Source organism: Triticum aestivum, chromosome 5D, assembly GCF_018294505.1.
Source record: "Triticum aestivum cultivar Chinese Spring chromosome 5D, IWGSC CS RefSeq v2.1, whole genome shotgun sequence".
Classification (NCBI taxonomy): Eukaryota; Viridiplantae; Streptophyta; class Magnoliopsida; order Poales; family Poaceae; genus Triticum; species Triticum aestivum.
Genome location: NC_057808.1, coordinates 302,618,711 through 302,644,080, shown reverse-complemented (window position 1 = coordinate 302,644,080; position 25,370 = coordinate 302,618,711). Strand labels below are relative to the sequence as shown.

Genomic DNA, 25,370 nt, shown 5'->3' with positions numbered 1-25,370 from the left:
AATTTGAGTAGATGCTGAGAATATTTACTTGATGAAACACAAGTCTGAATTATTGAAAGGTTCAAGTAATTTCAGAGTGAAGTTGAAGATCGTCGTGACAAGAGGATAGAATGTCTATGATATGATCATAGAGATATCTGAGTTACGAGTTTGGCACACAATTAAGACATTGTGGAAAGTGTTTCACAATTACTACCGCCTGGAACACCACAGTGTGATGGTGTGTCCGAACATCATAACTGCACCGTATTGGATATGGTGCATACCATGATGTCTCTTATCGAATTACCACTATCGTTTATGGGTTAGGCATTAGAGACAACCGCATTCACTTTAAATAGGGCACCACGCAATTCCGTTGAGACGACACCGTTTAGAGAAACCTAAGCTGTCGTTTCTTAAAAGTTTGGGGCTGCGACGCTTATGTGGAAATGTTTCAGGCTGATAAGCTCGAACCCAAAGCGGATAAATGCATCTTCATAGAATACCCAAAACAGTTGGGTATACCTCCTATTTCAGATCCGGAAGCAAGGTGATTGTTTCTAGAAACAGGTCCTTTCTCGAGGAAAAGTTTCTCTCGAAAGAATTGAGTGGGAGGATGGTGGAGACTTGATAAGGTTATTGAACCGTCACTTCAACTAGTGTGTAGCATGGCAAAGGAAGTTGTTCCTATGGCACCTACACCAATTGAAGTGGAAGCTTATGATATTGATCATGAAACTTCGGATCAAGTCACTACCAAACCTCGTAGGTCGACAAGGATGCGTACTACTTTAGAGTGGTACGTAATCCTGTCTTGGAAGTCATGTTGCTAGACAACAATGAACCTACGAGCTATGGAGAAGCGATGGTGGGCCCATATGCCGACAAATGGTTAGAAGCCATGAAATCCGAGATAGGATCCATGTATCAGAACAAAGCATGGACTTTGGTGAACTTGCGCGATGATCGGCAAGCCATTGAGATAAATGGATCTTTAAGAAGAATACGGACATGGACGGTAATGTTACCGTCTATGAAGCTCGACTTGTGGCAAAGAGTATTTTCACAAGTTCAAGGAGTTGACTACGATGAGATTTTCTCATCCGTAGCGATGCTTAAGTCCGTCGGAATCATGTTAGCATTAGCTGCATTTATGAAATCTGGCAGATGGATGTCAAAACAAGTTTCCTTACCAGTTTTCGTAAGGAAAGGTTGTATGTGATACAATCAGAAAGGTTTTGTCGATCCTAAGGATGCTAAAAGGTATGCTAGCTCCAGCGATCCTTCCATGGACTAGAGCAAGCATCTCGGAGTTAGAATATACGCTTTGATGGAGTGATCAAAGTTTTTGGGTTTATACAAAGTTTGTTAGAAACTTGTATTTACAATAAAGTGAGTGGGAGTGCCACAACATTTCTGATAAGTATATGTGAATGACATATTGTTGATCCGAAATGATGTAAAATTTCTGGAAAGCATAAAGGGTTGTTTGAAAGGAGTTTTTCAAAGGAAGACCTGGATAAAGCTGCTTACATATTGGGCATCAAGATCTATAGAGATAGATCAAGACGCCTGATGATACTTTCAAAGAACGCACACCTTGACATGTTTTTGAAAGAGTTCAAAATAGATCAGCAAAGAAGGAGTTCTTGGCTGTGTTACAAGGTGTGAGTATTGAGTAAGACTCAAGACCTGACCACAGCAGAAGAGAGAGAAAGGACGAAGGTCGTCCCCTATGCTTTAGACGTAGGCTCTACAGTATACTATGCTGTGTACCGCACATGAAGTGTGCCTTGCCATGAGTTGGTCAAGGGGTACAATAGTGATCCGGGAATGGATCACATGACAGCGGTCGAACTTATCCTTAGTATCTAGTGGACTAAGGAATTTTCTCGATTATGGAGGTGAAAAGGAGTTCGTCGTAAAGGGTTACGTCGATGCGAACTTTGACACTAATCCGGATGACTCTGAGTAGTAAACCGGATTCGTATAGTAGAGCAGTTATTTGAAATGGCTCCAAGTAGCGCATGGTAGCATCCACAAGATGACATAGATATTCGTAAAGCACACACGGATCTGAAAGGTTCAGACCCGTTGACTAATAACCTCTCTCACAAGCATAACATGATCAAACCAGAACTCATTGAGTGTTAATCACATAGTGATGTGAACTAGATTGTTGACTCTAGTAAACTCTTTGGATGTTGGTCACATGGTGATGTGACCTATGAGTGTTAATCACATGGTGATGTGAACTAGATTATTGACTCTAGTGCAAGTGGGAGACTGTTGGAAATATGCCCTAGAGGCAATAATAAATTGGTTATTATTATATTTACTTGTTCATGATAATCATTTATTATCCATGCTAGAATTGTATTGATAGGAAACTCAGATACATGTGTGGATACATAGACAACACCATGTCCCTAGTAAGCCTCTAGTTGACTAGCTCGTTGATCAATAGATGGTTACGGTTTCCTGACCATGGACATTGGATGTCGTTGATAACGGGATCACATCATTAGGAGAATGATGTGATGGACAAGACCCAATCCTAAGCCTAGCACAAGATCGTGTAGTTCGTTTGCTAAGAGCTTTTCTAATGTCAAGTATCATTTCCTCAGACCATGAGATTGTGCAACTCCCGGATACCGTAGGAATGCTTTGGGTGTACCAAACGTCACAACGTAACTGGATGGCTATAAAGATGCACTACAGGTATCTCCGAAAGTGTCTGTTGGGTTGGCACGAATCGAGACTGGGATTTGTCACTCCGTGTGAACGGAGAGGTATCTCTGGGCCCACTCGGTAGGACATCATCATAATGTGCACAATGTGACCAAGGAGTTGATCACGGGATGATGTGTTACGGAACGAGTAAAGAGACTTGCCGGTAACGAGATTGAACAAGGTATCGGGATACCGACGATCGAATCTCGGGCAAGTAACATACCGGTTGACAAAGGGAATTGTATACGGGATTGATTGAATCCTCGACATCGTGGTTCATCCGATGAGATCATCGTGGAACATGTGGGAGCCAACATGGGTATCCAGATCCCGCTATTGGTTATTGACCGGAGAGGCATCTCGGTCATGTCTGCATGTCTCCCGAACCCGTAGGGTCTACACACTTAAGGTTCGGTGACGCTAGGGTTGTAGAGATATTAGTATGAGGTAACCCGAAAGTTGTTTGGTGTCCCGGATGAGATCCCGGACGTCACGAGGAGTTCCGGAATGGTCCGGAGGTGAAGAATTATATATAAGAAGTCCAGTTTCGGCCACCGGGAAAGTTTCGGGGGTTATCGGTATTGTACCGGGACCACCGGAAGGGTCCCAGGGGTCCACCGGGTGGGGCCACCTATCCCGGAGGGCCCCATGGGCTGAAGTGGGAGGGGAACCAGCCCCTAGTGGGTTGGTGCGCCCCCCATGGGCCTCCCCCTGCGCCTAGGGTTGGAAACCCTGGGGGTGGGGGGCGCCCCACCTGGCTTGGGGGCAAGTTTCCCCCCTTGGCCGCCGCCCCCCCTTGTAGATGGGATCTCCAGGGCCGGCGCCCCCCCAGGGGGCCTATATATAGTGGGGGGAGGGAGGGCAGCAGTACCCTAGCCCCTGGCGCCTCCCTCTCCCTCCCGTGACACCTCTCCCTCCCGTTAGTGCTTGGCGAAGCCCTGCCGGGATCCCCGCTACTTCCACCACCACGCCGTCGTGCTGTTGGATCTCCATCAACCTCTCCTCCCCCCTTGCTGGATCAAGAAGGAGGAGACGTCGCTGCTCCATACGTGTGTTGAACGCGGAGGTGCCGTCCGTTCGGTGCTAGGATCATCGGTGATTTGGATCACGACGAGTACGACTCCATCAACCCCGTTCTCTTGAACGCTTCCGCTCGCGATCTACAAGGGTATGTAGATGCACTCCTTCCCTCTCGTTGCTAGTAAACTCCATAGATTGATCTTGGTGATGCGTAGAAAATTTTGAATTTCTGGTACGTTCCCCAACACACATGTCTATGGTCAGGAAACTTAACCATCTTTGAATAACGAGCTAGTCAAGTAGAGGCATACTAGGGACACTCTGTTTTGTCTATGTATTCACACATGTACTAAGTTTCCGGTTAATACAATTCTAGCATGAATAATAAACATTTATCATGATATAAGGAAATATAAATAACAACTTTATTATTGCCTCTAGGGCATATTTCCTTCAGGAATTGTTATGCTACTGCGACATAAATTGCCTTAATGAGCATTCGCAAATGCCATCCCCTGTGAATGTTCGTTGCATAACATTACCCTTTTTTAGAAAAACTCATTCTTGTTCTTGTTTAAAACCATTAGAGCACATGGCATGATGAGTCCGGAAGAAACATAGAGCAGCTAGCATCCTACCCTTTCCCTTGCTCCTCCTACCAACCTATTGAGAATCGTCGGTGTTTCCCCAGCTCTATCCCCTTTCCCCCTCCCCGTCGCCGCTACTCAGTGTTGATCTGGATGAGGAGCATAGGTTCCCCTTTATAGTAGGTCTAGGGTTAGTATTGCCTTAGAGGTGTTTGGCATGATGCCGGTCCAGAGCATGTAGTTGAGTTGCGAGCGGTGACTAGCGGCATTTGTCTTTGTTGGTTGTGGTGACAGGAAGCAAGTTCAACAAGTCCTTCAACAAGTTTGTTGGTTCCCCCGATCTAGAGGAGGCCCTTCCCTCGTCTTCGGCTCCTGGCACCATCGTGGAGGTGGATTGATGCATGAAGAGGAGGGGAGGAATGGAAAGTTGTATCACAGACAGGGAAGGAACTCATCATCAGTGATGTCTATGGAGGAGCTATGATGCCTACTGTGGAAGTTAAATGTCGCCTTCACCATCTACCACTAAATTTTGTTGGCCGAAGGACAGCTATCTATCTCCCTCCCAACTTGAGCGTCAAAAGGGAAGCAGACTAGGCTTTGACTCGAAGTCCATGATGTTGGAGATGGTGCTACAAAGGTCTTGTCATCCCAAGTGGTCCTGTCTTGGTGATGGTGAGACTGGATGCACACGGGAATTGATTTAGACTTGTTATAATTTTTCATTGTTTGTATGAAGTTTCACTTTGTATAAGTCAGGGGCACGTCTATTATTTTTCTATTCTTTTGGGTTATAAGGTTAGGCGTACCTCTTTGTGTTTTCATTCTACTGTTTTAAATATCTATATTCATATACACCAATATTAAAAGAGCAACTTAGGGATATCCAACGAATCTTATCCCGTTCGACCATATCTATCCAATGATCTAAGTCGCTACAATGTTTAGTGTTAAACATTTTTATAACACTATAAACACATTTAGCACCCTCCACCAATTAATATTATGCCTAATATCAACGTCAACATTAATCAAGTAATTATATCCTGGCTAATATTAACATGCAATTTATATATTGGCTAATATTAGTATGTAATAAACTAATATTTTGCTTAATATTATGAAAATGATAAACCCCGAACGTTCGAGATATGATCATGGCAAGTCAAAACATTTTTTATGGAAATTTTAGTGACGCGAGAATGACAAGTTTAGTTGACATGCACGTCAATTTTCTGGGGGAAAAATAAATTGTGCATGGATTTCTTGCTAACTAAACTTATCATCCTCATGTCACTAAAATTGTCTAAAAAACATTCGATTTGCCATGATCCAAAAATGAACGTTCTGACGTTATTGACGTCCTAGTATTATCATGCATTGCGCACACACACAATTATTAGTATTCCTTGGTATAAAAGGTTGTTTTCATGTCAATTTAATGTTATGTTAAACATGTCGTGCCTACTTTACTGCGCTAGGGTTTTCATGCAAGTGCACACACGCTAGGGTTTCTGCTGCCTCCCATCGTGCAGCCGGCCTACCTCGTCTTCTTTGGCCTTAGGACCGTGGAAGTGCGGTGGATCCCAATCTTTGCCGACGGGAGGGCTTCGTTTTTAGTTTATTTACGAGTTTTGCTCGAGTTTGTGTCCTGCTCAGAAAGGCGGGACAACGACACCTTCTTGCAGATGGAATAAGATTCTCTCCGCCTACCTCCATTCCGTTGATGCTTCTAGCATCATCGGAGAGCATGTGGAGGTTTGTCTTCGACGGATCTCAAGGGATTCAGTCAGCGTTTTCTTCGATGGATCCGCTTGGATCCAGTCTATGTTGGTGTGTCTACAGATTGGATCTTTCTGATCTACACTTCTCTTCATCGACGGCGGTTGCTATTCTAGTGCGCTAGTCCTATGAGGTCTTAACATGACGACTTTCCGACTGTCTACTACGACAAGGTTTGTCCGACTCGAGTGATGGAGGGGCGATGACGGCAGCACTTCTTCGGCTCGCCCCAGTGCTTGTAGTCGTCGCTAGGTGGTATACGATATGGATGTAATTTTTACTTCTGGTATTTGTACTACCTTGATAGGCGACGAATAAATTAGAAGTTTTTCAAATAACAAAAACAATTAATTTTGTGCTAAAAAAGGGAGAGAAAACTCAAAAGTAGTTAAAACACACACGAGGCGTCCGTCCGAAAAACATAATACACCAGGCGTATGCAAGTTCGGTACGGCTTTGCGGTAGAAATTGGAATCCGCTTCGAGTAGGTTTACGTAATATCCCCAAATACGCCTTACGACCGGATTATATATTACGGTAATAAATAAACCTGTCTTTGCGCAGGGTCGTGGGACGGGAGAGAGAGAGAGAGAGAGAGAGAGAGAGAGAGAGGGAATCAGTCAGGGAAGGACAGAGCGAGAACACAAAACGAGACTCGGCGGCGGTGGCCAGGGAGAAGCAGCACAAGGATGGTGTTCGGCCGGGGCAAGCCGTCCTCTCCGGCGGCCGCCACCTCGTCGGCCGCCGCGGCGGCGTGCTCCGAGCTCCGGGCGGCGTACCACGAGTGCTTCAACCGGTGGTACGCCGACAAGTTCGCCAAGGGCCAGTGGAACAAGGACGACTGCGCCGCCGACTGGCACAAGTACCGCGCCTGCCTCGAGGTAAACCTAGCCCACGCCCGGCATCCCTCCCTCCCCCCAACCGCTCCTCGCTATCATTGCTTGGCACTTAGATTGGATCATCGGTTTGCGATGCGCGCGCGGTAGAGATCCCCGCCATTGACCACCTAGTTTTCTCTAATGGGGATCCCTGAGGTGATGTTTTCCAGATATATGAATTCCTGATTATGAAGATCTTGTATCTTAGGCCGAGATAACTCCAGGGAGGTATAAATTTCATGTAAGATTTGGAATAGCTTGTTTAGGAAGATATTTTGAGGGACTGTCACGATTATGTCGCTTCTTTGACTGGATTGGCCTAGGTGGGTATTCTGGGGAGAATGTGAGAATCATCATAGTAGAAGGGCTTATGGCGGTCAGGTGTTATGTTGCTTATGATCTCGATTATGTTGCAAATGTGGGATCTGGCAATCGTGTGCAATGGCAGTCCAGAGCACCTATGTGTGGACAAGCAATGTAGGTTAACGAGGATGCTGTTTCTTGTTAATTGTTATCCACTCTTCAACCCAAAAAGGTTATTGCCTAAAAAAACACGAGTTATTAACCTTGTATATCCTCTCTAAATAGTCGGAGCAATTGAGCTTGCAAGACTGCCAGTTCCATCACATTTGCATGACAAAGCAGTTAATTGACATCACAGGGGAGCTCAGTCTGTAGAGAGTTAACCAACAATGGATTTTTGTTTTTTGGATAAAAGGGGAGCTCAGACTGATAGTATCAAAAAACGCTTACATTTTGAGACAGAGGGAGTATTGGTCATAACTGGTGCGATACTGGTGATAATTTGTGACATGGTTGGCAGGCATTCTGGTTGCTTAGTGACTGCCAACCCACCCAATATTTCTCAGGAAAACTCACTGTTGTCAATTTCTATTGCTGAACGGACTGTCTTTTTTATTTCACTTGCAGAGTTGGAAGTCAATTGCCTACCCCAACTTGTTTGTTTGTTTGTAGAGTTGGAAGTCAGTTGTTCTTCATGACTTAATTATATAGTGCAAATAGCAATGCCGTGTATTCAGTAAAACTGGTGGTTATATCAAATCGTACCAGATCAATAGTTCACAGCTTTGTGTTTTTGTTTGCAGCAATTTGCCATTACTGCAAGGAATGAAACCTTCTGAACACCCTAATGTATTTAATTATTTTATTTATAGATAAAAGGTGTCTTATTTTTTTTCAAAATTCGGCCTGTGTCTGTGTTATTTGCCTCTTCAGTTGTCCATGTTGTTGTCATATATCTGTATTTTACAAGAATGATTGTTCAAAAATTGAGTTCAAAGAAGTTATGTTCATTCACATAATCACAAAGCACTGTTGTACTATCACGCAATGAGTGTTCAACATGCACCAGTACCCTTTTTTCTTCATTTCCACATAAGCAATCTGTCTAATCTTGCATTTCACAGCCCTTTAGGTTTAGATTCTATGATTTAATGTTGCGTGTTTCTTGCTTGTCTAATGGCTGATCATTCCACATTTTAATTGTTTCTAGGAACATCTCGAAGACAAGCATCTCAGGCAAATCCTACTGGAGTCGGAAACGTCTCCGTCTTATGCCCAGCTTGATCCCGATTCTTCGTCGCGACAAGGTGCCACCCCATCAAAATGACAGCCTTGGACTAACAACATGGTCGATTTCTTTCCTTGATCAAAATTCGGAGACGATTGATAGAGTGAGCCACAAAGTCTGTATTTGGATACATGTTATGTCCCTGGATCATGTCGATTTCAGCTCATGAGATTAACTTGTAAAATTTGCTTGGATCTGATTGTACTCATCTTACAAAGTATACTCAACCGAGCAATAGTTTGTAAATACTGAGCAGTTCTGGATTATGAAATTAGTTGAATAGTATCAGCTGTCCAGGTTTTGTAACACGGTTTCACGCACGCTTCTTCTAGTCAAAGGATGAGATGTAGATTAAATCTGATCATCTGCTGTGATGAGAAATAAGTCACTGATATTTCGAATAAGTAGACGGGGGGGGGGGGGGGGGGGGGGGGGGAGGGGATGCATAAAAATCAAGAAATAAAAAACCCAGATGTAGGCGAACGAACTATGTTGAAATAAATTGATTGGGTACATAAATTTTATGGTTTTCACTTGGGTTTCCGCAAATTAATCGAGCAACCTTCTTCTGTTTATTTCATGAACCGGAGTCCTAAGGGGCGTGGCTTAAAAAAAAGGTAAGCAAAGAGGTAATACATGTGTGTTGTAGTGCAATAGCAGCGAGGGATGAAGAAGAGCCAGGTGCTCTACTCTACTCATCCATCCTGATGACGCAGCGCAGGCCTTCCCCCTTGAGCATGAGGTCGAAGGCCGTGTTGATCTGCGAGAAGGGCACGCTGTGGGTGATGAACTTGTCCAGCTCCAGCTCCTTCCTCATGTACATGTCGACGACGCCTGGGAGGTCGGTGCGCGGCTTGTAGTTGCCGAAGAAGGTGCCCCTCAGCGTCCTCTCGTTGAGGAAGTTCATGGGGTGGGTCTTGAACACCGCCTCCTTGTGCGCCACGCCCACCAGCACCGCCACGCCCCACCCCTGCTCCCATCAGGCCATAGCATTAGCCTCAGGATTCAGTTTCAAGCAGAAGAAGGAGCAAGTGATCATCATATGTATGTACATCGTGCACGCATTCGAAGGCGGAGATCATGGCGTCGGCGTTGCCAGTGCACTCCACCGCCCGGTCGACTCCGCCGTCGGTCATCTCCACGATCACCTGTGGCGTATATATTTGGACCGTCAGCATTTCATTTGACACAAGCTTCTTGTGTACGTATGTCATGAACAAACGTACCTCTTGCACTGGCTTGGTGTGGTCCTTGGGGTTCACAAAGTCGGTGCAGCCAAATTTCTTAGCTGAAAAACAGTGGACATGCATGGGGTTGCAAGGTTGGGTCAATGTGCTTCGGTAACCAACACATTTTTGGCAAGATGGAGTATCTTTTCTTCTCCCTGAAGATCGATGACAATGGCAGATTAGCATGCTTACCTTGTTCGTGTTTTGCAGGGTTCAAGTCCACACCGATAATCCTCGATGCGCCGGACATCCTGGCCCCTTCCATGGCCTGATCATGCATGTGTCAGTGATTAGTCTTGGTCATAGCCGAAAGTACAAAGGTGAACAATTGTTTCAAGCGCACTCATGTGAAAGGAAAATCAAGAAAAATATTAAAGGAAATCAAAAAATTCTGAAATTTTGGGGTATCAAAGTTGGCCGACCATTCTAGCTACTCGTGTTTGAAGTTTCATGACGGAATGATACCCGTGGTATTCTCGGTGAAGAACATACAATCGAAATCTAACTGTTCAACCAAACAATGGTTTTTTATAGCATCGATTTTGCCATTTTATCATGGATGTTATTTCTTCGTGAAACTTCGTATGCGAGCAAGCATACAGATCGACTATGTATGTTATACAAAATTCAGAATTTATATATTTTTTTTCCTAGCATTTTTTCCGAATTTACCATTCACAAAGGGTTTCCGTGGAGCCATGTTCCAAAAACCTGAAAGAATAGCGTGTCACTTACAGCAAGGCCAACAGCTCCAAGACCGAAAATCGCCACTGTCATACCCTTCTTCGGCTTGGCGACGTTGAGGGTGGCACCTAGCCCTGTGAATTAGAAACGTGACATCTCAGTAGTTCCCTGAGGCGTCCCAAATATGTTGATCTCGTCGGCTGGGAAGATTTCATATGTACAAATAGACTTTTACCGGTTGAGATACCGCAGCTAAGGAGGCAGACTTTGTCGAGGGGCGCCTCGGGGTCGATCTTGGCGAGGCACCCGACATGGATCACGGTGTACTCGCTGAAGGTGGACGTCCCGACGAAGTGGAAGATGGGTTTTCCGTCGATGGTGAAGCGGGACTGGCCGTCGCCGATCATCACGCCGCGGTCGACATTGATCCTCAGGAGGTCACAGAGGTTGCTCTCCTCTGACATGCAGTGGGCACACTCCTTGCACTCTCCGGTGAACACCGGGAGGACATGGTCGCCCGGCACCAGCTCCGTCACGCCCTCGCCGACGCTCTCCACAATGCTGTGAGTGTGAGGGAACATATAAATCATAATTCAGGTGAGGGTTCAAGCTAGATTTCATGAAGTAATTAACAAGTATAAAACTTAAAACAGGGGAAAGAGAGGCAAAAGTTGAGTGGATGGATACCCTCCAGCTTCATGGCCCAAGATCCTAGGGAAAACCGGAGTTTGGCCCTGCCCAAATCCAAGCAGCACATCACCAACTCATCCATCCATCCATCCAGATGAAGTAAATTGGAAAACACAAAAGTGGTACGCTGTGAGATGTTGTGGATAAGATACATACCTTGGCCTCCCAGAAGTAGACGTCGGTGTGGCAGAGGGCGGTGTAGAGGATCTTGACGCGCACCTCCATGGCCTGCGGCGGCGCCACCTCCACCTCCTCCATCGACAGCGGCTTCCCGGCCTCCCACGCCACCGCCGCTGCCATTGCCAGCACCAACCAAATTAACTAGGCGCCCTCCCTTGTTAATTTCATCCCATCCACCCATTCCAGGAATTTCTTCACACAGACTGAGATGAATAGGAAACTTAATGGTTCAGGAACCAACCTTTGCACTTGATCACCTTCCCGGCGGTAGCCATTTCACTGCAAGAGCTTCAGTCGATATCTCCCTCACTCTTTCTTCTTCTTCTTCGCAGTCACGGGTTTGCTGATGAGTTGGTGCTGAGGAACCGAGCTACATATATACGCTGGCTGCTGCTCGACGGCGGATCGATGAAGCGGGTTGATTGATGACATAGCACGGGGTGTTAATGCTGATGAAGTAGATTGTTTTCTTCTTCTGGTTATGATAATTTTTATTGATTTTTATCGTCGCATCAATCAACATTAGTCGGTTCATTCAGATGACTATTCTCAGATTTGGTTTTTGACACGATATCTGTGGGATTGGACTGGTTGCCTGGCTAAAACTTGGGGAACACTGTTGCAGCAATGGACCGTAGCATCTTGTGATGGTAGCAAGGCGATAAGTGCGTGGAAAATAATTGTGTGGTCCGTGAAGTTTAAGGCCTCAATAATTGGCTCAATGATCCGTTCTTGCTCTCATGTTGTGATTTCAACCTTTACGTCCGTAGAATTTATTTACATCAAACTGCTGCCTGCCTTCCATTTTTTTTTGATATCACACATTCACACGTAATAAAATGCAGCCATAAAACCAAAATCAGCATCGGGCCATGCTCAACTTCCATAATTAACTACGTTTTTGACACTACACTAGTGTAAAAAGCGCTCTTATATTTATAGGACGGAGGGAGTAGATGATACCCCGCGTGTTGTTGCGGAAACCGTTGCAATATATTTCGGTTGCTGGATTCATGTCATACTAAGAAACAACCTTTGTTACAATTGGACAGAGATTCCTCGCTGATCCCATTAGGTGAAAGCATGCTTCTCATCTTAGATGACACAAACTAATTTCCGACGCTCTATATGTTCTTGTTTATGAATGTTAGGGTGTCATATACTATTAAATACCATGCATATCTTTACCGAAGAACTGATAGTATGTTTATGCACTAAAAGATCCAAAATGGTTGTAGAGTACGATGCACTATGGTCATCCGGATCTTTCATTTGACAAGAGGTGGTATAAGGAAAGCATATAAAACCATAAACTTAAGCAAGGATGCATTTGCTGGTAATTTAAATATTTGTTTTGTTGGAAATAATAATTTCATGTCATTTTGAGAGAAATTGCGCCTTAACATTAACTTTACATGTTATAATTCCATATTGCATCGCTGAAATATAACTTACAATGAGTATGTTCAAATTGGCAAATGGCATGCTGTTAGTCTTAATCAGATATCAATATTTGAAGCCAAAGTTGCAAATGGCAATGGTGAACAGACAATCAGACGTGAAATATACTGCCTAGGGCAAGGATTTGATCTTCGCCAGATGCTTTCCTGCTATTTCACCACAGTGGGGCTCTAGTTCAACAGCCTAATATGTTTTCTCCATCCATCCCTCTCTTGTGCACGCTTGCATTGTAACTTCACGTTGGTTAAATCCAATCTTTTCAGTGGATGTATTTTTTTTGTTTAGTACCAACGACGAGTCCTATTATTCTAACAGGTCCATATTTTATGTAGTTATCAACTGTAGGTGTTATATTTTCCTCTGTGGGCAGTTGTATTTGGTTCTTCGTGGGCTGCATGAAGATATCCTACTTAAAGCAGAGGCTAAGAATATGAAGTCGTTAGAAAGTTCCCTTGCATCCCAATCTTTCATCCAAATTAGATTGCTTACGTCAGGGGCGGAGCTAGGAGAGAATCAAGGGGGGGAGGCAAAGAGAAAATATACGTCTTTGGGGGGATGCAATCTTATTAATCTAAGCCTCTATTTTTTTTCTTCACTAAATATCCGGGGGGGGCATTGGCCCCCTCCCCCTCAACAATGCATGTAGCTCCGCCACTGGCTTACGAGATTGCCTATGGTGATAGAACTCGGTCTTGACAAGGGCTTTCAAGAAACCGACAGTGAGTTTGTTCTAATACAACTGTAATGTCTGGTTCGTGGAATGATGTATTATAGAACAACATTGAAACTACAAGCTGTCTTAGACGGGACAAATGGCCAAGGTACGCATAAGTACTACCTTTCCTTATCAAGAAATTTGAAAATAGCTTTCCATATCTAAATGGTTGGAATATCAAGTTGAATAGACCAACCAGTTTATGTTTTTGGTCATATTGCATTAGATTACCCGTTATGATGATTTGGTAGTTCTGACCTTTGATGCCTAGGAGACTGAGGAGATGCAGCTAACACATGGCGGAAGAATCTTTGGAAGCAAAAAATGTGCCCACAACGAGCTTGAGTGTTGACATGTACACCCAAAGCTTCCTTAGCAGTGCACTGCCAAGCAAAATTTAGTTCTTCAAACAGAGTTGACTCATGAAACACGACATGCACACTATGTGTGGCGTGGTAAATCGAGTGAGTGAGTGAACGTGTGTTGTTGTTCTCTTTTCTCATGCTACAAGGAGTAGCAGTGTTATCTCGTCAACGTATAATATGGGACTAAAGTTACACACATAAAATTTAGCGGGACTAAACTTACAAACATAAAATGGGCCTTTGAGATCGGAGAGGTGTGGCTACACTCAGGTGTAGTACACCGAGTCAATACTAAATTGAAAAAATAGTATGAAACAAATTTCTGGAACTTTGCAACATCAAACATGATCAAATATTTTAGGTTTTTGCAAAATTTTATTCACAAATAACATTCAACGAGCTCTCATAAAATTTTTTACTCAAAAAGTGCACAAAACTTTGAGCAGTGATTTTGTTTTTTTTCTGAGAGCTCCTCGAATGTTATTTGTGGATAAAATTTTGTAACAACCTAAAAAAAATATCATGTTTGATGTCGCAGAATTTCAGATTTTTTCGAATTTTTTTCATATTGTTTTTTCAATTTTTCGTTCACCGGAGTGTACTACACCCAGGGTAGAAAATCCACTCTCCTATGAGATCCATAATTTTATTGGACCGAGGTACAAGATTTAGTGGGCCAATCCCATAAAGTCTAACAATCCCCCATCAAATCTCACAAGCACATTAGATTACATTTGTTCCAGTGCATTGTTTGATATACACGCAACTAGGTGGACACCCATTAGGGTTGAACATACACCTAGAGAAGTAGCTAGACTTATTCACAAGTGAACAATGGAATGTCTTGATATCAGTCTTGCGCAGACAAGTTTTACTCCCACTCATCCACCTTTCCAGCAGAAGACAAACGTGGCCATGGATCTTCCCACTCATCCAACCCTGGCTATCAGAACAAGTCTCAGAATCAAGCTCCAAAGTTGAATGCTCCTTATCATCGTCCGCTCTCGGAGGTGACTTGCAACAAGTGTCATCAGAAAGGTCACTATGCTAACAAGTGCTTCAACCAAAGGCGCCTTCCGCCTCCTCCTCCTGTGAGATCTTCCAGCAATGCAGTGGTCAAGCATAATCCCAAGTCTGCAAAGGTGAACATGATGAATGCAGCTCAAGCGGAGGAATCTACTGATGTGATAATGGGTAATCTCTCAGTTAATGATATTCCTGCAAAAGTTCTTTTTGACACTGGTGCATTGCATTGTTTCATGTCAAGATCATTTGTTGCAAAGCATGATTTCATTTCGGAAATGTTGAAAAAACCCATGGGAGTTGTTTCTCCGGGCTCTTCTATGAGGGCTACCACAATGATTCCGGATGTTTCTATCAAGATGGGCAACTATAAATTTCTGTCTAAACCTTTTGTTCTTGGAGACTCTGATATTGATCTAATTCTCGGGATGGACTGACTTTCTAAGCACAAGGCTCAACTTGATTGTGCTGCCAGGGAAATTCAATTGACACACTCTTCTGAGGATGTGATTATCTATGCCGCTCGTGACGAGACCATTCGGTTATTTTCTCTCAATGAGAAGGGCGAATTGGATGCTATTTCTCAAATTCCAGTCGTTTGTGAGTATCAAGATGTCTTTCCAGAAGAGCTTCCGGGTATGCCTCCTCACCGGCCAGTTGAGTTCGTTATCGATCTTGAGCCTGGCACTGAACCCGTTTGCAAGCGTCCTTACAAGCTTGGACCCAAGGAGCTGAAGGAATTGAAGAAACAGCTCGATGAATAAGAGCGTCTGGGTTTGATCAGACCGAGTTCATCTCCATGGGGTTGTGGTGTTCTTTTTGTCCAGAAGAAGGATGGCACGGACCGACTTTGTGTTGACTACCGTCCATTGAACAAGAAGACAATCAAGAATAAGTATCCACTTCCCAACATCAATGAGCTATTCGAGCAACTTAAAGGTGCTAAAGTATTCTCCAAGCTTGACCTTCGAATGGGTTATCATCAGATTCGCATTCGTGAAGAAGATATTCTCAAGACAGCATTCAGAACAAGCTTTGGTTCTTATGAATATACTGTCATGTCTTTCGGCCTTGTCAATGCTCCTCCAACATTCTCTCGGATGATGAATTTCATCTTCAACCCCTATACCAATGAATTCGTCCTGGTGTATCTCGATGATATCTTGGTCTTCTCCAAGAATAAGAAGGATCATGCCAAACATTTGCGATTGGTGCTCGACAAGCTCAGAGAGTATCAATTCTATGCGAAGTTTTCCAAATGTGAGTTTTGGCTTGATGATGTTCTTTACCTTGGTCATATCATCTCTGCCAAGGGCATCGTTGTTAATCCCGAGAAGGTGTCTGCAATTGTGAATTGGGAACCTCCTCAGAATGTCAAGCAGCTCCGCAGTTTCCTTGGTCTTGCAAGCTATTGCCGAAGATTCATTGAGAATTTCTCTAAGATTGCAAAGCCTCTTTCCAACCTCCTACAGAAGCATGTGAAGTATGTCTGGACTCCTGAGTGTGACGTTGCTTTCAACACTCTCAAAGAGAAACTCGTCACAGCTCCTGTCTTAACTCCTCCTGACGAATCCAAGCCATTCGAAATTTTCTGTGATGCTTCTCTTCAAGGTCTCGGTGCTGTATTAATGCAAGAGAAGAAAGTTGTGGCCTATACCTCTCGTTAGTTGAAGCCCAACGAAAAGAACTACCCCACTCACGATCTTGAGTTGGCGGCAGTTGTCCATGCATTAATAACATGGAGACATCTCTTGTTGGGAAGAAAAGTGGACACATTCACCGATCACAAGAGTCTCAAGTACATCTTCACTCAGCCCAACCTCAACCTCAGACAAACTCGATGGGTCGAAATGATTCAAGAGTACAATCCGAGTATTGAATATACTCCAGGCAAGGCCAATGTCATTGCAGATGCTTTGAGCAGGAAGGCTTATTGCAACAGTTTAATTCTCAAGCCCTTCCAACCGGACCTTTGTGAAGCTTTCCGCAAGCTGAATCTCCAAGTTGTTCCTCAAGGCTTTCTTGCCAACCTCATAGTCTCTCCTACTTTGGCAGATCAAATTCATGAGGCACAACTCCTGGATACCATGGTGAAGAAGGTGAAACGTGGTATTGACAAGGGTCTTTCCAAATATAAGTGCTATCGCATTGATGACCGAGACACTTTATTCTTCGAGGACCGGATTGTGGTTCCTAAAGGTGACCTAAGGAAAGTCATTATGAACGAGGCGCACAATTCTCTTCTTTCCATTCATCCTGGAAGTACGAAGATGTACCATGACCTCAAGCAGTCGTATTGGTGGACTCGAATGAAGCGAGAAATCGCTCAATTCGTGAATGAATGTGATGTCTGTCGAAGGGTGAAAGCAGAACACCAACGACCAGCTGGTCTCCTCCAACCTCTTGCTATCCCAGAATGGAAGTTTGATCATATCGAAATGGACTTCGTGACTGGATTTCCCAAGTCCAAGCGTGGAAATGATGCTATCTTCATTGTCATCGACAAGCTTACTAAAGTGGCTCATTTCCTTCCAATCAAAGAATCTATCACAGCAGCTCAGTTGGCAGAGCTATACACCTCCAGGATTGTCTCCTTGCACGGCATTCCACAATTGATATCTTCAGATCGTGGAAGCATCTTCACTTCTAAGTTCTGGGACTCCTTCCAGAAGGCCATGGGCACCAACATTCGCTTCAGCACAGCTTTCCATCCTCAAACTAGTGGCCAAGTCGAGCGAGTCAATCAAATCCTTGAAGATATGCTCAGGGCTTGTGTCATTTCCTTTGGCATGAAGTGGGAAGATTGTCTTCCATATGCCGAATTCTCCTACAACAACAGCTTCCAAGCGAGTTCGGGCAAGGCCCCATTCGAAATTCTCTATGGCAGAAAGTGCCGTACTCCTCTCAATTGGTCAGAGACTGGTGAACGCCAACTTCTTGGCAATGACTTAATCACAGAGGCTGAAGAAATGTGTAAAGTCATCCGTGAAAATCTCAAAGCCGCGCAATCGCGCCAGAAGAGTTACTATGATAGTAAGCACCGTGATGTGGCTTTCGAGATCGGAGACCATGTCTACCTCCGCGTCTCTCCAATGAAAGGCACTCGTCGCTTCGGTATCAAAGGGAAGCTTGCCCCTAGATACGTGGGTCCTTTCAAGATCATTGGCAAAAGAGGCGACCTCGCCTATCAACTTGAGCTTCCCTCCAACTTCGCGAACGTGCACGATGTGTTCCACGTGTCACAGCTTCGCAAGTGCTTCAAGACTCCTGAGCGCACCATCAACTTCGAAGAGATTGACCTCCAAGAAGATCTGTCTTATCATGAGCACCCCGTTGCTATTCTTGAAGAAACTGAGCGCAAGACTCGCAACAAGTCAATCAAATTCCTGAAAGTGAAGTGGTCGCACCATTCCGACCGAGAAGCCACCTGGGAACGCGAGGACCACCTCCGTTCCGAATATCCGGAGTTCTTTCAGTCCTAGATCTCGGGACGAGATCCTCTCGTCGTGGTGGAGTGTTGTAACACCCCGGATGTAACTTTCCATATTTGTAACTCCAACTCTTGCCATTTTCGGCTATGTGTTATGATATTCCCTCCGTGGTCGGGTTTTGTCTTTCGTTTTGCATTTTGTTCATGTCATGCATCTCATATCATGTCATCATGTGCATATCATTTGGCATACGTGTTCGTCTCATGCATCCGAGCATTTTTCTTCCCGTTGTCCGTTTTGCAATCCGACACTCCCACATGCACCGGCGCACCCCTCTTGTCTCTTTTCGTGAGCGGGTGTTAAACGTTCTCGGAATGGACCGAGGCTTGCCAAGTGGCCTTGGTATACCACCGGTAGACCACCTGTCAAGTTTCGTTCCATTTGGAGGTCGTTTGGTGCTCCAACGGTTAACCGGGTAACCGCAAAGTCCTTTTGTGAGTTGCAGCAAACCCCCCTCCTAACAGCCCAATAACCCATCTAAGTCCCCTCCATGCTCTCGGTCGTTCGATCACGATCGTGTGGGCGAAAACCGTGCCTCATTTGGACTCTCCTAGCTCCCTATGCCTATATAAACACCCCCCCCTCCGAAATTTCGGGTCCAAACCCTAGCCTCTTCCACCTCCGCGCGCCGGACAAAACGTCCGCCCGCCGCCGGACACGTCCGCCGCCGCCCTCGCCCAATCCGCCGCCGCCACGTGTCCCGCCGCCGCTACCCACCGCTCGCGGCCCGGAGAGCCCGAGTCGGGCCCTCCCGGCCCATCTCCCCGTCGCCCCGCGCCCCGCGCGACTCCCGCCGCCGCCCGCCGCTCCGCCTCCATCGTCGGCGCCTCCCGCCGCCGCGGCTCCGCCTCCACCGACCGCGCAGCTGCCCGCGCCTCGACGCCCGCGCCAACTCCGGCGACTCCGGCGCCCGTGCCCCCGCCGCCTTCTTTCCTCGCCGCCACTCCGGCCTCGTCCCCTCCGGCGTCCCCGTCCTCGATCTCCGGCGAGCTCGCGCTGCTGCCTCGACTTCCGTGCCAGCTCCCGATCCAGATCTGGGATTAGGTTGACCCCCGAAATCCTCCCAAGTCCTGAATATTTCACATTATGTGCTCATGTTCATTGCATCATATCTCATCGCATACTGCTCCGTTTCATGCACATGATATATCGGAATGTTCATCTCGAGATGCTCTTCATTTTGTTCCATTGTGCCATGCTCGTTTGAGTCCATCTTGATGCCCAAATCTCTGGTGCAAGAGTGCTATATGATGTTTACTGCTGAGACTTATCAGAACTTGGTGATTTGTTAGTTTTGTTGCAATTGATGTGTGCATCTTATGGGCATGAGGTCTGCAGGTGTTTTGATCTATGCCATGACATCTTTACAGAGGTGTATGCCATGTATTTTTGTGATCTATGTGGTGACTAGCACAAGCATGCAAACTAGGCTTCGTGATGTTTCTGTTTCGAGGGACGGGATTTTGCCAAGTCTGACTGCTGTTATTTTGTTGCCATGTATCCATGTGTCTACAGAGACATCCGTGCTTCTTTTGAGTATGTTCAGTAAGGATGTTTTGTATATATAGTTGTGCTCAATCCATCCATGCCCCTGTTTGCAATTATGGAGTGTCCTAGCATGTCTTAATCTTACTCTACTTTTGCTATAAAATGTTCCTGGCAGAATGTTAACATGATATTCAATTTTGCCAAGGTTGTTGTAATTGATCCATACATGCTATGAACTTAATCTTGCCATGGTTAGCTTCATAAACATGCCATCTTGCTGTAGGTATGCTTGTTTTGTCATGCATTGCTTTGTGATGAGTGAATCGAGCTCACAAAGATGCCTTCATAATTCTGTTAATGCCATGTTCTGTTTTCTGCTAAGTCTGAAACCTGTTAACGAAACTTGCTATGTTTACATGGTGTCATCATATCTTATGATCCTTTTTGGCTTATGGTCAGTAAGGGACTTTTGTTCTATGCATTTAGTAGATTCATGCAATGCCTTGTTTTGCTATGTTAAGTTCCTGTAGTATGTTGATTGCTTGCTCTGAACATTGCTACCTGATGCTGTTTCAGCCATGTTCAGTATTTTCACCGTCTGTGAAGCTGATATCTTTTGCATTCTTGCCATGCTTGTTTGAACCTGTTATTGTGTGAACTAGCCGTAGCTCAGTGTTCATCTTTTGTCAAGCATCTCCTGTAGATTACTGTAATATGCTTTGTTGCTATGTTGGGGTGCTGTAGCATAGTTACTTGATGTATTCTAAGTGCTATCATGTTGTTAATCGCAGATTCGTGTTATTCTTGTTTTGCTTGCCATTTGCAAACCGTGCATCCGTTTCCGGTGATCTTTATATCGATTTCGACCGAAATCATCTCATCTTTCCAGTGGCATACTTGGTTTGCCAAGTTACTGCCTTGTTCATCCTTTTTCTTCCGGAGCACGCATATGCATCGCATATCACATCTCGCATATCATGCATGTATTGCATCATGTTGCTTGTGCATTTCCCGTGATTGATTGTGGTTCCATTGCTTGTGTTCTTGCTATGGGTAGAGCCGGGAGACGAGTTCGTGAACGAGGAACCTGTTGAGTACGCTTACGAGGATCAAGCTTTCGACAACTCTGAGAACCTTGCAGGCAAGATGACCATACCCTTGAAATCACTTCTATCTTTGCTTTGCTAGTTGTTCGTTCTATTGCCATGTTGCGCTACCTATCACTTGCTATATCATGCCTCCCATATTGCCATGTCAAGCCTCTAACCATCCTTTCCTAGCAAACCGTTGTTTGGCTAAGTTACCACTTTCGCTCAGCCCTTCTTATAGCGTTGCTAGTTGCAGGTGAAGTTGAAGTTGGTTCCATGTTGGAACATGGATATTTTGGAATATCACAATATCTCTTATTTAATTAATGCATCTATATATTTGGTAAGGGTGGAAGGCTCGGCCTTATGCCTGGTGTTTTGTTCCACTCTTGCCGCCCTAGTTTCCGTCATACCGGTATTATGTTCCTTGAGTTTGCGTTCCTTACGCGGTTGGGTGATTTATGGGACCCCCTTGACAGTTCGCCTTGAATAAAACTCCTCCAGCAAGGCCCAACCTTGGTTTTATCATTTGCCTACCTAAGCCTTTTTCCCTTGGGTTTTCGCGAGTCCGAGGGTCATCTTTATTTTAACCCCCGGGCCAGTGCTCCTCCGAGTGTTTGTCCAAACTAGAGCACCGTGCGGGACCGTCCCTTGGCTACTTGGGTTACGTTGGTACCTGTACGCTTAGCTTATCCGGTGTGCCCTGAGAACGAGATATGTGCAGCTCCTATCGTGATTTGTCGGCACAGCGGGTGGTATTGCTGGTCTTGTTTTACCATTGTCGAAATGTCTTGTAAACCGGGATTCCGAGACTGATCGGGTCTTCCCGGGAGAAGGTTTATCCTTCGTTGACCGTGAGAGCTTATGATGGGCTAAGTTGGGACACCCCTGCAGGGTATTATCTTTCGAAAGCCGTGCCCGCGGTTATGAGGCAGATGGGAATTTGTTAATGTCCGGTTGTAGAGAACTTGACACTTGACTTAATTAAAATACATCAACCGTGTGTGTAGCCGTGATGGTCTCTTCTCGGCGGAGTCCGGGAAGTGAACACGGTTGGAGTTATCCATGAACGTAAGTAGTTTCAGGATCACTTCTTGATCATTTCTAGCTTTGCGACCGTTGCGTTGCTTCTCTTCTCGCTCTCATTTGCGTATGTTAGCCACCATATATGCTTAGTGCCTGCTGCAGCTCCACCTCATTACACCATCCTTTCCTATAAGCTTAAATAGTCTTGATCTCGCGGGTGTGAGATTGCTGAGTCCTCGTGACTCACAGATTCTACCAAAACAGTTGCAGGTGCCGACGATGGCAGTGCAGGTGACGCAACCGAGCTCAAGTGGGAGTTCGACGAGGAACGTGGTTGTTACTATGTTTCGTTTCCTGATAATCAGTAGTGGAGCCCAGTTGGGACGATCGGGGATCTAGCATTTGGGGTTATCTTACTTTCATTTGGATTTGACCGTAGTCGGTCTATGTGTGGATTTTGGATGATGTATGAATTAATTTATGTATTGTGTGAAGTGGCGATTGTAAGCCAACTCTCGTTATACATGGGATTGTGTGAAGATAACCCTTCTTGCGACAATACCACAATGCGGTTATGCCTCTAAGCCGTGCCTCGACACGTGGGAGATATAGCCGCATCGTGGGCATTACAAGTTGGTATCGTGGGAGACAAGTTGCGCAGACAAGTAGGAGTACTAAATGTCGCTAGTGGTATATGTTTGCCAATGCTATTCCGTGGATGGAGCATATAAGTCGTACTCCTCGCCTTTCATGAGCTTACTAGAGATTACCCAATATCATAGAATGTGACCAGCAACCTAGCTCATAAAGGTTTGTTTTTTCAAAGACAGCCCTATAAGGCAACATCTTCCCTTACACAAGTAACAGAGCACATTAAGAATAATCAGTCCGCTTTACTGTATCTGTGATAGAACTACATGTTCAGATGAGTGATTTTAGGAAATGTTCTCTCCAACTGCAAAGGTTTGTTTTCCCAGATCCTACTTCACAGATTCCCTGGTGCCAAAGATTAGAATGCATCAACATACAAGCAAATGATCACTCCCTTGCCTCCACCATAACGGTAGCAGACACATTTTTCGTCTTCATTGACAACAAAGCCTATGAAATTCAAAGTTTTGATAAATTTCTATTGTTAGTGCTTATGTGCTAGTTTTAGGCCATGCAAAGATTTCAGTAAATTGCAAATCTTCCTTTCCTAACCCGATACTACAAATCCATCTTTCGTTCCATGTAAATTTTCTTCTCTGACTCTCCATTTAGGAAAGTTATCTTAACGTCCATTTGATGAACAAGAAGACCTTGTGAGGCAGTCAATAATAGTAGTACTCGGATTGTGGTCCATCTAGCCTCAAAGTAACAATGGGGAATACCCAGTTGGGATTTACTATAGTATCATCCACACACCCGTGAGACCATCCCCATGCCCATCCCCATCCCTGGCGTACGTGGATAAAAAAAATGCATCCCCTTCCCCATCGGGTATTTCATCCCTACGGGGAAACTCGCACTCGAAGTAGTAGCACACTATACATATGAATTTGTTATTATTTTTTGCAAGAATTATACATGTATATGTTGATTTTATCAACAACAACAAAAAAGACTGCCCAACCGGAACGGGCTTTGCCACTGGGCTAGGCTAGGTTAAGTCGTTTTGGGCCATTGGGCTCAGCCGCTCAAGGTTCATGTGTTTTTTGTGCGCGGTTGGGTGGGAAGATGCAAATTTTTAGTTAGATGGGAGGGAGCTAGGGTTTATGAGCCCACTAGTCAGATGTATACAAGTAGGGTAACGGGTAAATATAGCATTGTCCCATCCCCGTCCCCATCCCACTCGTTGTGTAATACATTTGGCCCAAGAACTTTCCATCGGTATTGAACTTGGCCCATCGGTATTCCCTAATAGAGTAATTACTACCGGCATAGCATACCCCAGTAGGTATTAAACTTAGCACGTCCCTGTCCCCTTGGAGTTGCCACCTTGATCACACAATTCAATTTTTTTTTATCGAACTAAGCACAAAACTAACCGTCATTGGCTACATTATAGCTCCTGCACAGGCCATCCATGGAAAATTTCTACCGAAATAAACAAATTAAAATAATCAGTACTCTCTTCATACGGATTTATAAGGCATATATGTAATGTTTTTCATTGTTTTTTATATAGCTCACCATTCATACCGAATGGTGCATATATGTATTTTAATATTTACTTTGACCATAGCTCTATCAACAATATATGAGATGTATGCCATAAAAATTATACCGTTGGAAACTTCTTTTAAATATGAATTTGATGTTGTACTTTTGTGGCATACATCCCATATGTTAGTGGTATAATTGATATTCAAAGTAAATATTAATACGTATTAAGCCTTATGAACACTGGCGGGGCTACGTGTTATCAAAATAGGCCATGGCCGGCCCAGCCCAGAGCAAATACAGTGTAGGATTGAAGTAAACTGGGCCATGAGGACAAACTATAGTGGCCTTCCTTTGAATCGGCCCGTCCATCTTTGGCTACATAGCTCCACCACTGCTACCCCTAAAACACACGAAGGCATTTTTCAACCTCCAATGCAAACTTCCTCGTTTGTCACCTCGTATCTTAACGAGCTGCAGCAACTGGAGAAGCCCGTCGAGCGACAAGTGCAGGCAGTACAGCAAGGAGGAAACAGGAGTTGGCGTGCGTCACCGCTGGGTGTTGCGAAGATTAATGTGGACGGAGCTGTGGGGCGTCATAGACGTGGCGGGGCAGTCGCAGCAGTGTGCCGAGATCACACGGGAGCTTATTTGGGTTCATCTGCGGTTGTTTATCGTGGTATAACTGACCCCACAACCTTGGAGACATTTGCGTGCAGGGAAGCTCTAGCTCTTGCAGAGGATCTTCAGACGACAAACATGATGATTGCCTCAGATTGCAAAGGAGTGATTCAAGATATAAATGAAGGAACAAACGGTCCGCACTCGGCTATAGTACATGAAATAACACTTCGGAAAGGCTTTTTCAATTCGGTTGTTTTTGTTTTCGAGCGTAGAAATCATAATTTCGAGGCTCATAATCTCGCCAAGTTCGCTTGTAACTTAGGAGTAGGTCGGCATGTTTGGTTGGGAGTTCCCCATGACCAAAGTCGTGTACCTATGAACATTGCTATTATTTAATAAAGTGGCGAGATTTCTCAAAAAAAAATGCTACCCCTAAAAAAAGCTCCTTATAAACCCAGAGGAAAGGAGTAGCATTCACAACAGAAATTCTATCGAGACTCCAATTTATCCTTTTTTTTTGAAATGGAGGTATACCCCCGCCCTCTGCATCATAATGATGCATGCAACCCTTTTATTAAAAATCCCGAA

The 25,370-nt window shown here is 44.7% G+C and overlaps 2 protein-coding genes across 2 annotated transcripts; one reads left to right on the top strand and one right to left on the bottom strand.

The window, feature by feature from the left end:
• Positions 1 to 6,666: 6,666 nt before the first annotated feature.
• LOC123121344 (uncharacterized protein At4g33100) lies at positions 6,667 to 8,858 on the top strand. Its single transcript, XM_044541292.1, has 2 exons — positions 6,667 to 6,985; positions 8,496 to 8,858. Exons 1-2 carry the CDS (start codon positions 6,794 to 6,796, stop codon positions 8,610 to 8,612), a joined length of 309 nt encoding a protein of 102 aa, XP_044397227.1. The 5' UTR covers positions 6,667 to 6,793; the 3' UTR covers positions 8,613 to 8,858.
• Positions 8,859 to 9,048: 190 nt separating this feature from the next.
• On the bottom strand, positions 9,049 to 11,930 carry LOC123121343 (alcohol dehydrogenase 2). The gene is made up of 9 exons (XM_044541291.1): positions 11,598 to 11,930; positions 11,333 to 11,469; positions 11,174 to 11,220; positions 10,722 to 11,047; positions 10,538 to 10,620; positions 9,995 to 10,070; positions 9,800 to 9,861; positions 9,626 to 9,721; positions 9,049 to 9,543 (listed from the first exon to the last, which is right to left on the bottom strand). The coding sequence occupies exons 1-9, from the start codon at positions 11,629 to 11,631 to the stop codon at positions 9,265 to 9,267; spliced, it is 1,140 nt and encodes a 379-aa protein (XP_044397226.1). The 5' UTR covers positions 11,632 to 11,930; the 3' UTR covers positions 9,049 to 9,264.
• Between the last annotated feature and the right edge of the window lie 13,440 nt (positions 11,931 to 25,370).

Bases quoted from the DNA above. Each gene is read 5' to 3' on its own strand.
- LOC123121343 (XM_044541291.1), bottom strand. From the start codon at position 11,631: ATGGCTACCGCCGGGAAGGTGATCAAGTGCAAAG. The intron at 9,862-9,994 runs GTAAGCATGCTA...ACTGTTTTTCAG, and splicing joins CCCTGCAAAACACGAACAAG to CTAAGAAATTTGGCTGCACC. The intron at 9,722-9,799 runs GTACGTTTGTTC...TATACGCCACAG, and splicing joins ACACCAAGCCAGTGCAAGAG to GTGATCGTGGAGATGACCGA.
- LOC123121344 (XM_044541292.1), top strand. From the start codon at position 6,794: ATGGTGTTCGGCCGGGGCAAGCCGTCCTCTCCGGCGGCCGCCACCTCG. The intron at 6,986-8,495 runs GTAAACCTAGCC...AATTGTTTCTAG, and splicing joins AGTACCGCGCCTGCCTCGAG to GAACATCTCGAAGACAAGCA.